The sequence below is a fragment of the Globicephala melas genome, chromosome 5 (genome assembly GCF_963455315.2).
Source record: "Globicephala melas chromosome 5, mGloMel1.2, whole genome shotgun sequence".
Classification (NCBI taxonomy): Eukaryota; Metazoa; Chordata; class Mammalia; order Artiodactyla; family Delphinidae; genus Globicephala; species Globicephala melas.
Genome location: NC_083318.1, coordinates 18,893,060 through 18,906,345, shown reverse-complemented (window position 1 = coordinate 18,906,345; position 13,286 = coordinate 18,893,060). Strand labels below are relative to the sequence as shown.

Here is a 13,286-nt window from a genome sequence, read left to right as displayed (position 1 = left end):
CCATCTGGTAAAGCTATCCCCCTGGTACATAAATAAATCATGTATTTATAGGTTAGACATTCTGAGATAAAATAAAATCTCTTCAGATATAGATTTTAAACAGTTTTCATTTCCTTAAAAGAATAAACACTTCAACTTTGATTTTCACCCTATGCTTCTATATTCTTCAGATTGAGTGAAGGTATGTAACCTTTTAAGTTATGATCATCAGAAACCTCATTCTTGTCATAATCAAGATCAAGGTTAATCAATAAATTCCCAAACTGTATTTTTGGTTAAAATTTTTAAACTTCTCCAAGAAATGGCATAGTTGGCAGTAAGATAAAGTAAAAACTTTAGAGGTCATAGACATCTATAACACAGGAAATCAGACTTGAATTTAGTAGGAAGTTTTTTCAAGTTGACCAAACACAGAGCATGTGGATCAAACTGAAGTATTGCATAGTGATTTTGGAGGAATAATCCTGACCTTGAACACTTATCTGAGTTTTTTCCCCCATCACTAATATATTGTACTCCTCCATTTGGAATACCAAGAACTGAGTTTCACTACTGTGTTAGAGTATGAAATATAGTGTCCAGCTTCAAGTGAGATCTTTAGGAACCTTCGTATTCCGTGTGTTCTAGGAGAGATGCTGATGAATCATCTGTGGAAATAGAATACCATGAGTAACTTCAACATAAGAAGCAATCTGGATAAAGATGAAAGTCAAATATAATTTAAGTTATATACCTTTTGGATGAGTGATTTTAGTCTTTCTAGGAATTCTTTGGGTGGTTTTTTCTCATAAGAATCACATGAAGGACATGTCTAGAAATCAATGAAAGAGTAATAATCTTCTTTAAAGCTTTTTTCCTATTTAATAAAATGTTCATTCAAATTTTATGTTTTCCAATTAGAGACATAAATCATGTTCACTGAAAAACTTTGAGAAGCACATAAAGTTGTTCAGAAAATAACAATGAGAAAAATCACTTGTAATCCCATCATTAGAGATGACCACTGCAGTGTTTTGATATGTATCCTCCCAGTAATTTTTTCTTTGCATTTGTGTTATTTACACTGGCTATTAATTTGCCTTTGTTTCAACACAACATAACACAAGCATTTCCTACATATTAAATATTCTTCAAAAATATATCCCATAATGTTTGCTTTGTATTCCTACATAGGATTGAAGTATTACTATTTTGGGGCATGTAGATTGCTTCTGACTTTTCACTGTTGTATTCAATACTGCAATGGACATCTCTGAGTAATTTTTCATGTACATCTTTATTTTATTCGATAAATTACTAAAAGTAGAATTACTAAATTAAAGGGATAAAAAAATTTAAGGCTTTTGATATACGTTATAAAACTTTTACCTCTATTCACATAGAACATTCTTACCATTATTGTGCATTGTTAAAAATTTTAATTGAAAAAAATAGGATTTCCTATCTTAACTTGCATTTATTTGATTATGAAGAGATTAAACAATTCTTCACATGTGCATTGCCCACTTATATTTCTCTTTTTTAAAAATCCTTGGTTTATATTCTTTACCCTTATTCCTGTTGAGATACCAAACACCAGGCCATTGCTTGCTGTTTAGCATCTCTAATGCCGGTTTGATGTTGTGGTGAGAGATATTTGACTGAAAGATAAGAGATATAAGTTCTAATTCTCATTCTGGCACTTAATATTCGTGGAGCTTGGGACAAGTCACTTAATATCCTTGGTCTCACTTTCCCATCTATCAAATGAAGGTGCTTAACTGGATAATTCTATGTTCAGTGCCAATATTACCATTTTATGGTCTTTGATATTGGGTTTCAAAGACATGCTCAACTCTTTTCTTCTTTGAGGAAAGTTTTAGAGGGATACTTTTCACATTGCAACCTGGTCAAGCAATCAAAGGAAATAAATATCATTTTGATATTGTAATTAAGATTTCATTTGAATCACATGTGAAATTCCTTAGAGGAGAGAGAACTGATAGAAAAATTTCTAGTAATTTATCTTATGTGTTTATCCACTGGTTTTGATTAATGCCTGAATTACTCATGAGATTATCTGCATTGCTCATGAGTTGGCGTAAGAGGAAATATACAAGAGGTTCTCAGGGACCACAAAACTAGGGATTATTGAAATTCCCCAGCCAAATAATGGGGTCTACCCATTCAAATGTAGTACTGACTCTGCAGTTGTACAGGACAGTAATAATATTCTTTAAAAGAGGAAGGCAATGTTTGAGATTTATCCTGGTGTCTTGTAGGCTACCTCTTTTCTTTCAGGAAAACTGGGATCTAGCTCCTGTTAATAAGGATACAAGTTATATGTGATCATATAATGAGAGCAGAATATATTTTAACTCTTAAGTCACAATTGAATTCTCTGCCTAATGACTTCCTCACCTTGAAAGCTATATTAATTATTCCAGCTACCAGGGGCTGTTAGCAAATTCTAATTGGATTTCTGGACGCTTTCAAGTTTGTGGACTGAGAAGTGGTGACTTTGCTTCTCAAAACACACTCTATATGATAAGGTATAACATGTAACTGGAAGGAAGGCACTGGAGGCTCTGGCTGTGTGTGTTTGTGTGTGTTTGTGTGTGTGTGTGTGTGTGTGTGTGTGTGTGTGTGCGCGTGATGTAATAGATATAGTTAATAAGTACAAATAAGTTAGATGACAAATGACAGTCTTACCAGTTTATGTTTCTGTCTTTTCCCTGCATTTGTGGGAGGTAGTTTCCTCTTCAGCTGTTTAGTTAATACATTAATTATCTTTTCATTGTCTCCGGTATTTGCTGACTTTAGTTGGATCTTCTGAAAACATGAAAAAGCCGACCGCTCACAGTGTCTCTGAAAGAGAAATAATTTGTATAGATGTTAATGAAAGTTATTCAGAAAGTAAAAATGACCTTCCCAATCCTCTTTTCCTACTTCTACTGCAGTGTCTTGGGTCACATTTATTTTAGCAGACAAATGAGGAATGATTTCATGTCCTACTTAATCTTTGGGCTAAAGAGCAGACTCTTGTGATATAAAATTTCCCCGTGTTAGGGGAGAGAGGACATTTTCCTGTCTCACAGACAAGAAGAGGGAGCTTTGCTTTGCCACGGTTCTTTATTCCTAATGTCATTTTGAGGTCTGGGTGTTGGGCAGGACTTGGTATTTCATAAGGGAGAGTTAGTTTGGTTTTAGAACACACTTTATGAATTATGAGGCTCTAAGAGACATTGTGACTGGTGGCAGCTTTGGGTGAGTTACGCTGTAGTCTGATTAAGAATCGTTTCATTTGTCTTTTGTTTCTCTCTGCAATGTACGTAGGAGTATCTAACAATGACACACATGTCTTGAGCAGCACCTTATCCTGTACAATGCCTGGCATAGTGTCTTGTTGCTAGTGAGTGCTCAACAAATATTTGTGGAGTGGACAAATGAAGTAAGTGAGTTAAAGCCCCTCCTTTGGGGAAAGGAAGTGGGTGCCTACCTCTGATGGCACATTCCACGCCTAAGATTCAGTACACCTGCTGTAGACCATGCGTGACTTTTCTAAAATCCTATTCACACTCTCAAGTCCATTAGGGTGGGATCTGCCTGAATCAAGCAGTCAAGGAACAGAATTTGAGACATGCCTCCCCCGCAATGGGCAGGAAGACTGTCCCTTAGAACATAAGAGTAATGTCTCAGAGCATGGAGAAGTGGGCAGATCAAGGATCAAAAACTTGACTCTTGCTTTAATCAAATAACCAGTGACTAGTGAATAAGTCAAAATGTTAGAAATTGAGCTGAAAATGAAATGGAATTGATTGGAAGAACAAAATTTATACTGGTTTGTTGGAAACATTTTAATGCTGATCTAAGAACTTGTATCCAGGTTACTTTTTTCTTTCAGCAAATGTCTGTATATGATGCTATCCACCGCCCTAAAGTTGCTATATCTTCATTTCACCGGTGTATATGGAAGTTACCGCCATGTATACAGAAGCCTCAATTTTTCTCAGTTCCTACAAGGGCCGTCCTATATACAACAATACTACGTGAGTCTTCCCATGACAATCAGCTGAAAATAGCATCTGGCCTGCTTTGCATTTTCCAACCTATATGCTTACCCATTATGAATGTTGATTAATAACATGCATCTTTAAGACACAACCCCATCAGGTTTGCTTTGCATACGTGGCCACAAGCCGAGAACCAGCTTATCTGGTTTCCTTATATCAGAGCAGCTTGCCTCTCATAAGGGCGAGATAGTGTCCTTTACATATGTTTGCCAAAATGCTTATTTAATAGAAACTATATATAAATGTTAATTATAGCACTTTTTTTTCCTTGAAAACCACATGTTCATGTTTGTTGAAGTTTTTTCTTCTCTCTTCTTTTTGACCACAACCGGCTTAACTTACTGGAAAAAAATAATATTCATATTTAAAGAGGTAAATTTTCCAGCTGAAACTGAAAACACTAACTGTTTCATCCGTGATGATCTGAGAAACCAGCATTTCTCACAGAGACCCATTTTGCTGAGTTAACATTTACATGTGGATGTTGAAAGAAAATTAGGTTCCAAAGAACTATAGGGGCCTACCAAATGAACTCCCTTGAGACAGGTATCGCCAAGAGTGGTCAACACAAGCAAGCAAAGATTTTGCACCTGAGAAAGCCTTTCTGAAAACCTCTGAATGGCATCTGGACACCAGTGCCTGTATTGATGGGGCTGTGCTTTCTCTCCTGCCCTTCCTTGTTCACCTGTGTCAATAGACATTGGAATTTTGCTTTGTGCTTTCTGCAAGCAGCAGAGCTATCCCTGGCAATCTGTGGTCCAGGACGAATACCTGCTGGATTTGGCTTCAGATGCACAGTAAAGGCAGCCTCAATAAGGAAAAGAAGCAAAGGAGCTGTTCTGCTAAACTGCCTTAAGGATGTGTTGAGAAGAGGAGTAGAGAGATTAACTTCGATTCAGGCAGCTTAGGTGCCCTGTCACTCAGGATGACCCCGAGTTCACGTGCAGCACTACCATCTGGGAGCAGAGCCACTGTTTTGCTTTGCTGTGCCTTGCAGACTCAGAGGGCAAGGCTTTGTTTCCCTCATCCTTTAACACCTGGAAACATGAGGAGTTATCCGTCCTACATTAGTTCTGCAGAATCGAGGCAGCAGTAAGGAAATCAAAAGCAAGAGTAACAAACCACTCTTTTTAGCTAGTCAAGTGCTGCTTTTGCAAGGAGGTGCACTTGGCTTTGTTGATTTGCAATTGAATATTTGAAAATATTTTCTTCCTTACAATTTATTTTTGACCCACTTAACGTTTCTTTCTTTTTTTCTTTTCTTTTTTTTTTTGCAAAGAAAGCCCTGGCCATTCACACTACGAAGTCTTGCTAACTGGGTAAAATTACCTTTGTCCTGCATACAAACTAGGTTTATATCAGGGTTCCTCAACAGTGGCACTGTTGACATTTTCAGATGGATAATTCTTGGTTGTCAGGACTGTCCTGTGCATTCTAGAATGTTTAGTAGCATCCCTGGCCTCTACCTACTAGATGCCAATGGAAACCCCACACACACAATTGTGCCAACTAGAAATTTTTCCAGACAATGCCAAATGTTCTCAGAGGGCAAAATCACCACCAGATGAAGACTACTGATTGTATGATTAGAAAGAGAAAGAAAGATGCCTGGTGAGGCCAATTAGCAACCTTAGATGATCACTATATATCAACATTTATATGCAACATTTAAATGAACTTATTTTCATTAAACTTGTTAATCTTTTTAACTCTTTATAGACTCTGCTTTGATGCTAGCCCTGAAAAACTTGATAGAATGCTACTGTGGCCTTGAACTATTTTCTTCTCTCCTGGGTTTGCCTGCCAGCATAGCTTAAAGATCTTAGTAATACCATTATTCACTTGTATCATAGCCAGCATTGCTTGATCAGATTATCAGATAGATACAGTGTCACTGAGACAAAATCCTGTCATTATAAGATAAAAAAGATCTCTCTTTAACAAAGGATATAAAGGAAGTACCCACTGGATCAACTCAAGTTAGAAAGTGGGATATCTAACTTGGAAAGTTAGAGACTGAGCTAAGAATCTCCCCAAAGGACTCTAACCACAGCAGTTAGACAAAAGGCATGGGATGCTAAAAAAGATACATTTTGATAATTAGGGCATTAAGAAATAGTCTTACTTGTTGGAAAAGTCTTTCCAATGAGCTGAATGTGCTACTTTCATTTTAGGTATTGCTTATTAGAAAAGGACCTAGTAAATGAGAGTGGTTAGGTTCAGAGCTAGAGAGTGAATTTTAGAGAAAAGCAATAGTTGTGACTCATTCACTTTCTAAACTTCTACACATAGTCATTTACGATAATTGTTTTCTTTGCAATGTATCTTCCTAAGTCTCCCCTTTGTAGTGTCCTAATTACTGGTAACACTTTTATAGTTATTCTAATTTATGCAGTTAAAGGTCTGTGACACTGAAAACATTTACCCCAGTTCTGTTTATATCCTCAGGGTACCAAACCTGAAGACTAGATCGAAGTTACCAAGGAAAAGATCAGCACATAGCACACTTGAACTGTACGCTAGGATAGGCCTCTTCTTCCTGGGACCTAATGGATTTAAATGGCTTAAGAGAACAGGATGACTTGTTGTAAACCATCCTTTCAAAAGACCTCACCGAAGGCCAAAGACAAGACTCATTGAGGCCAAGGTACATGGGAATTATATTCTAAAGGATGGCCTTGATTTCCACACTACCATTCTTCCATGCCGTGCTATAATGTATTCCTTCTTTCTTTCTTCCCTTCTTTTTTTATTCCTTCCTTTCTCTCTTTGTCTCCCTTTCTTCTTTCCTCCCTTTCTTTCTTTTTTTCTCTTTCTTTCTTCCTTTCTAGTTATTAAAAGGTGAATTCTGCTTCCGTGGTATGTGTCTATATTTCATACATAGGTTTACAAAGAGGACTCAAGAACTTTCATGCACAAGGATTCTTAAAATGTAATTAGTTGGTCATTGTTCAGAAAATGATCATAGTGTAGATTTATTTTCTAGTTTTGTATTCTATCTCAACAATACTACTTGAGAATACTCTTAGAGATATTTGGAGATAAAAGTATATCTTGTAAGGTATGTAGTGTTTTATTGGTTGGCTTGTTGGTGAACCAATGAATATTTGAGCAAAATAGAAATAACTATTTTACCAATTATTAAACCCCGAAATTCATGGAAATTAAGTATATTTCTAAATAATCATGTTAATGCCTCTCTTAATTTGATTTTAAAACATGTCAAATTTATTTTCACAAATAAATTCAACTGGTCTTACCTTTACATCTTCTGGAGCTGGCAGAAATTCAGGGTCCTAGAGCAAAAGAAAATTAGTTCTGAGTTATTTATATAAGTCAAAAAGCTCCTTTTATAGTAATTGAAGAATATTATTTAAACTTTTTTGTGACAAATATGGCCTTACCAAGTCATTCACATAGTTTTTCAGCTGATCAACAATATCTATAAGTTGACGCAGTCTAATCAAGAGGCGATCTTGCCCTTGGAAGCTTGATTTATGGGCCACTGTCCCTGAGAAGAGGACCATCAGGCAGATGACTATTCTCTCCATGTTGCCAGGTCTGGATCTCGTAAGTGCTAGTAGAGCAAGACCTTGGTCTCAGTTTTCACCTCAGTTTGTGAACAGGCTGTCAGTAAAGCTATCTATTTATTCATCCTTCAGGGAGAGATAAAGCCCTCCCATTGCAGCCTGGAAATCTTTGTAAAATGGATGAATGTGAGTAACTCTTTTTTCTTTTCCGCTGGCTAGGTATACGTGTGCATGTGCTAATGCGCGGGGGCAGGGATTGATGGAGTCAACGAAATGTGCCCCATCTGCATCTTAGACAGGAAAAAGAGAGAAATGGGTGAATTCCAATTTTCAGCATGAATCAAGAAGTGTGCACAGTAAATAAAAGCTACTACAAGACTTCAAAGAAGTAAACAAAATACTTTGATGTCTCCTTCTGTGCCTCCCTGGCATCTTACCTGTTCTCCCTGACAGTCATAAGGGCACTTCAATAATGAGTAAAGTGGCAACATGTGCTTTCTTGCAGGATTTTTTCTTGTGGTAGTAACTAGGCTTTTTGACTGAAATCGTCCAGTATTCCATCATAAAGGTAGGAGGAGAGCTACCTTTTAGGAAATTTTAAATATCAGGGGTATTTTCCAAATTAGCAAGAATATTTTAGGTTCTTAATCAGGTTAAATGGTTTAAAGTAGAATGTGCTCCAACTCTTCTCCAAAGCATCTTTAAGTAACATTAATCTCAGCTTCTAACATTTTACTTAACAATCTGATTTATACATATCGTCTTATCCCCCAATCAAGATCTCACTCTACCTTCATTCAAAAGAAAGAAAAAAAAGAAACTCTGTAATGTCTATCTCTTCTATATAATGCATCAGTTAAATGAATGAAAAGTGCTAATACTCATTCCTCTCTAAACCAAAATTTTATTTCAAACAGCAAAATCCAAAAATACCCATAAGTGACTCTTTTTCTCTTCGGGTGGTGTTACTTATTATTTTCTCTGGGTATGAACAACACATTTCTAACTATGACAGATAGAGGTTAATAAAAAGCTCAAAGTCCAGAAGTGGTTTTATCATCCTCCTCTCTGCTGCTTCTCCTCTCCCTGCTACTCTTCACTCATTTGAGAAAGCTGAATACGATATTCCAGAAACATAGAAGTAGTATTGTAGCTAGTCAACTAGGCCTTACAAATAAAACTCTTGACTATAGATTTTGTTTATCCATTTATTTCTTCATCTGTTTCATCACAAGCTTACAGCCATACTTTTTTCTAAAATGTTATCTGGCTAAGATAAATTGGACTTTGGACTTGATTTGCTTTGAAGGTTGTTTGTAATCTTTTTACCATAAAATAAAAGTATCAAGGTATCTTTTTACCATAAAATAAAGGTATCAAGAAGTCCTCCCTATAATCATTAAATTCCATAGGGGAGGGTTCATGTGTAAACCCATGAAATACATATGGACTTGGGGTTGCCAGTTGGCACCTCAAGATTGCCTGCATCACCTTTGTGCATGCTTTCTGTATCTGCTAGAGAGATGTGAGTCTCCTTGAAGACACTAACCACAGTGTTCAAGAGCTCAATTTCTAAAGCAAAGTGCTTGAATTCAAATCCAGGCCATAACAATTAATTGTACATATGACCCTGGATATGTTATTGCAAAAAGAAGGTAAGTATAGAATCTAATCATAGGGTGTGATGAGGCTTAAACAGACATTCCAAGTAAAAGGGCCAAGTACAGCACACAGTAAAATCCCAGAAGATTTGTGTGCTGACCGTGGATGAGGGTAGAGAGGAGAATTTATAGAAGCCTGGAGACTCTAATGGATCCATGGAAGGAAGAACATGGGCAGGTCATCCAAAATACAAGGGTGTTCCTCTGCTGGTCATGAAAAGGTCAATAGTCTTTGGTGCTGCTTAGAGAGAATCACTCATCCCGACTCTGGAGTGCCTCACTACCACCCTAGACACCCCAGTTGCTCCCTGAGACCTCCCAGCCCTCTGCAATCCATCAGCCAGCATGCCAGGATCTCCAAGGTCCCACTGTAGCCTTAGGACCCAAGAGCTTTCTGAGTCAGATCCCCTGCTTTAAGTGGCATTTCAGTTGTTAAGCATTTGGAATATCACTGCTGGTATAGTAGGCTGAGTAATAATGGCACCCCAAAGATGTACACAACCTCATCCCTGGAACCCATGAATATGTTACCATCACAGGTGACAAAAGGGACTTTACAGATGTGATTAAATTAAGGATCCTGAGATAATCCAGATTCTCCTGGGTTATCCGTGTGGCCCAATATAATCACAAGGGTCCTTATAAGAGGAAGGCAGGAGTGTCAGAGTCAAAGAAGATGTGATGCCAGAAGCCGAGGTCTGAGTGATATGGGGCTAGAAGCCAAAGAATATAGGTAGCCTCTAGAAGCTGGGGAAGATGGGGAACAGGTTCTTCCCTAGAGCCTCCAGAAAGAATGCAGCTAACACCTCAGTTTTAGCCCCATTAAGCTCATTTTGGACTTCTGAAATCCAGAACTGTATAATAACGAATTTGTGTTGTTTTAAGCCACTGATTTTGTGGTAATTTGTTACAGTAGCTGTAGGAACATTACACACCTAGGTATGGAATTTTTACTCTTGGAAGAAGGGTGGGAAAGAGGAAAGGGTGATAAGGAGAGAACTAGTAAAGGCTGGAATTTGGTTTGTTGGGCTTTGGAGGGTGCAGGTAGCAGGGACAAGGAATCATGAAGAAGAGAGGGAAGTAAGATTAGTGTAACTACCATGGGGTATGGGATATTAGGGAGAAGAATGTATAATGAGGACTTTCCTGAAAGTCTCGGTGTATTATAACAGCTTCTTCCTGGCACTGAGAAGGCTTGCTCAGGAGTGACAGTGTGTTTCAAAGTTATGGAGCCCAATTTGCATTGCACTTGAATTTATCACTGTGTTGAGACAGGACTTAAGGTGGGAGTAAAGAGGCTCAGATTTACTTGAGTTATGTATTCTGCTTAGAAATACTAACTTTATTGCTACCTTTGCAGCATCATTTCATTGGGGTGTTAATGTATTTTTACTCTTTAAATTATAATCTTTTTTATTATTTAAATTCGGTCAGTCCTGCCATTAACACTTGTAAGGAAAATGAGAATTTATTTCACTGTGACTAAGATACCAGGGCACAATTTGAGTATAACAAGAACTTTGTGTTTCCTTATATGCGATTTTGTCTGCAAGAAGTACTAGGTGAATGCAGAATCCTGCATCCAACCGAACCGAGCCATATAGGAATGTACAAAATGTACACACACCTCAAACACCCACCAGTCACCTCAGTTTACTGCGTGTGTGATGAGCCCCACCTGTCCACATCTGGTGTTCCATCCTGGGAACCCTCTGTTGCCATTTCTCAATAGCTGGTAGCTGCAACCTCCACGAACAAACTTCAGGTCTTTTTCTAGGTAAAATGCCATATTTATTGTAGTATTTATGTGTTTCTTAACCATTTAACATGTGTAAGACTGCTGTCTTTTTTATTAGGTTCCTGTCATCTTTTTAATGTGTCACTGACAAAGTTTTAGTGTTGTGCCCCTAATCCCATTTCCCCCATAAGCTCTGTGGTTGTTATTGTGCGATTTTATATAGTGTAGTTGATTTTTAGAAAAGTGTATGTCACAGTGTACCTGAACTGACTCTATTTTGTCTGGAAGTGTCACACTTAAGTCTCAACAGCATCTAGTTACATCCAGGTAAAGAACAAGACTAGGATAAAGGATTTATTCCTAAGAAAGGAGAAAAGGGGGACGAGGGAGGAAGGCAGAAAGAATGAAAAACAAACTCTTCCTTATTTTTACACATGGCTTATCTGAGCTCAGATTTCAAAAACCCTGGTGGTACCGCTCCTCCCCTGGCCCCTCCCCATTAGCACAGGGAAGCTCATCTTGGCCTCCATGAGCCTCCTGAAATTATTTGCAAAAAATGTTGTGTTTATGTTTGTGGGAAGAAGAAAACCTTAAATTTCATTCTCTTCTCCAAGGAAATATCAGGCAGCTGCTATTTTTGTTTTCTAGGTTCCAGAGACTTCTGTGAAGGGCAGTGCGATCCACGCTCCTTCAGCACGTCCACAGCACTGTGCACAAGAGCGACAGCTCCAAACTTTCTGTACAGGACAAGTGAAGGGACAGCAGTCTGGCTGAAGTTACACTTGTGTAGTAAGCACCCTGCTTTTACTTAGCTGCCATGTTTATTTGGTACCTTGGAGTGAGGTGCTGGGTTCTGCTAGATGCCTTCTTTCCAGGAAGATAACCCAGGTCGTCACCATGAAAGCATGAAACTTTAGTCACCCACCCGAGGGGATTCGTGGACATATTTCAAGAATTTCTCGAATGGACTGTGCTTATAGACCCCCTGGTCAGTGTAGGAAGGAGGCCAGGGCACTGAAGGAAGGCTTCCAGCAGGGAGAGCAGGCTGAAGGTGAGAGGAATAAAGGGAAGGAGGGGCTGAAGTCTGAAAATGAATGCTGCTAGGTCATGGGGAAAGATGTGCCAGGTCTAAAACAGTGCCGGTCACTCTCTGCATCCAACTCTTCTGCCCTGTCTATACAGCTCTTCCTTGTGACCGCTGGGTGTCAAATACTCCCTTTCTGCTTTCACTTGCTTTGGCCGCTCATGGGTAGGATTAGATATCCTGCCTGGCAAACTCTGCAGAGAGGTCTCTGGTGTTTAGAGTGATATATGTTATTATAATATGTGCCACTCTGACATGCCAAAGGTATTCCAACAGGTGGCTTGTCTATAGACAACTATGACACCCATCAATGAGGCTAGAGATCAGATGTCCATCATTCCACGACCATCAGGCATAAAGGATGGAGAAAAAGAACCAGAAGATCCAAACTGTCCACCCAAGTTCCATCCTGACCCCACAGCACAAGATGTGACACGTTCCACTGGACTCAAGGCCTGCACCTGTTTCCTTCCCTAGGGTGAGGGGCTGCTAAAAACATCTTCTGTCTTGACCTTGCAGCTCCCAACACATGGTCATGAAAATAAAGAAGTACACCATTGGCCTTTGCTGTGTCCTCTTCCTAAGTTGTCTGCTGAGTTCCTCATTCATAGGAACCTCCTCCCCATGTTCTCCAAGGGGCGGCATCAGGATCTCAGAGAGAGGAGTCTGCAGATTGAATGCCACCCTCATTCTGGACAGTTATTTCTGTTTCTAGGGATGAGGATCATTTTTTGGAAAATCACTACTTTTCATCATTGTATTTACAAAACTAATACATGTGTGTCATAAAACAAAGAATTCAAAGAACATATAATTGTGTAAAGTAAAAAGCAAAATTTTAAATTACTCTCTTTTCTTCCCTAATTTTCACTTGCTGGGGGCACTCTTGAGAGTTTACAAAGTATCGTTATAGACTCTTTTCCTATGTACTTAGAACAACAGAGAGGCATAGATATAGATACATACATATTGAAGGAAGTAGAATTATAAATGGACGTAAAGAAGTGTAGAAAAACAAATATAAAGATATAGACATAGAAAAATGTGTTTTTTACATAAAAATTTAATCTTACCATACATATTCTACAACTTTCCTTTTTCACTCAACAATATGTCAGAGACAGCAATCTATACAGTACTCACACAGGGCTATCTCATTTAAATAGGTAGATTGATATTCCATTGTATGGCTGTATTATGATTTATCTATTTATAACCCTG

General features: G+C 38.3%; 1 protein-coding gene across 1 annotated transcript; it reads right to left on the bottom strand.

Moving 5' to 3' along the window:
• Positions 1 to 623: 623 nt before the first annotated feature.
• Positions 624 to 12,755, bottom strand: IL21 (interleukin 21). Its single transcript, XM_030864320.2, has 6 exons — positions 12,578 to 12,755; positions 7,457 to 7,629; positions 7,313 to 7,348; positions 2,692 to 2,847; positions 734 to 811; positions 624 to 647 (listed from the first exon to the last, which is right to left on the bottom strand). Exons 1-6 carry the CDS (start codon positions 12,753 to 12,755, stop codon positions 624 to 626), a joined length of 645 nt encoding a protein of 214 aa, XP_030720180.2.
• Between the last annotated feature and the right edge of the window lie 531 nt (positions 12,756 to 13,286).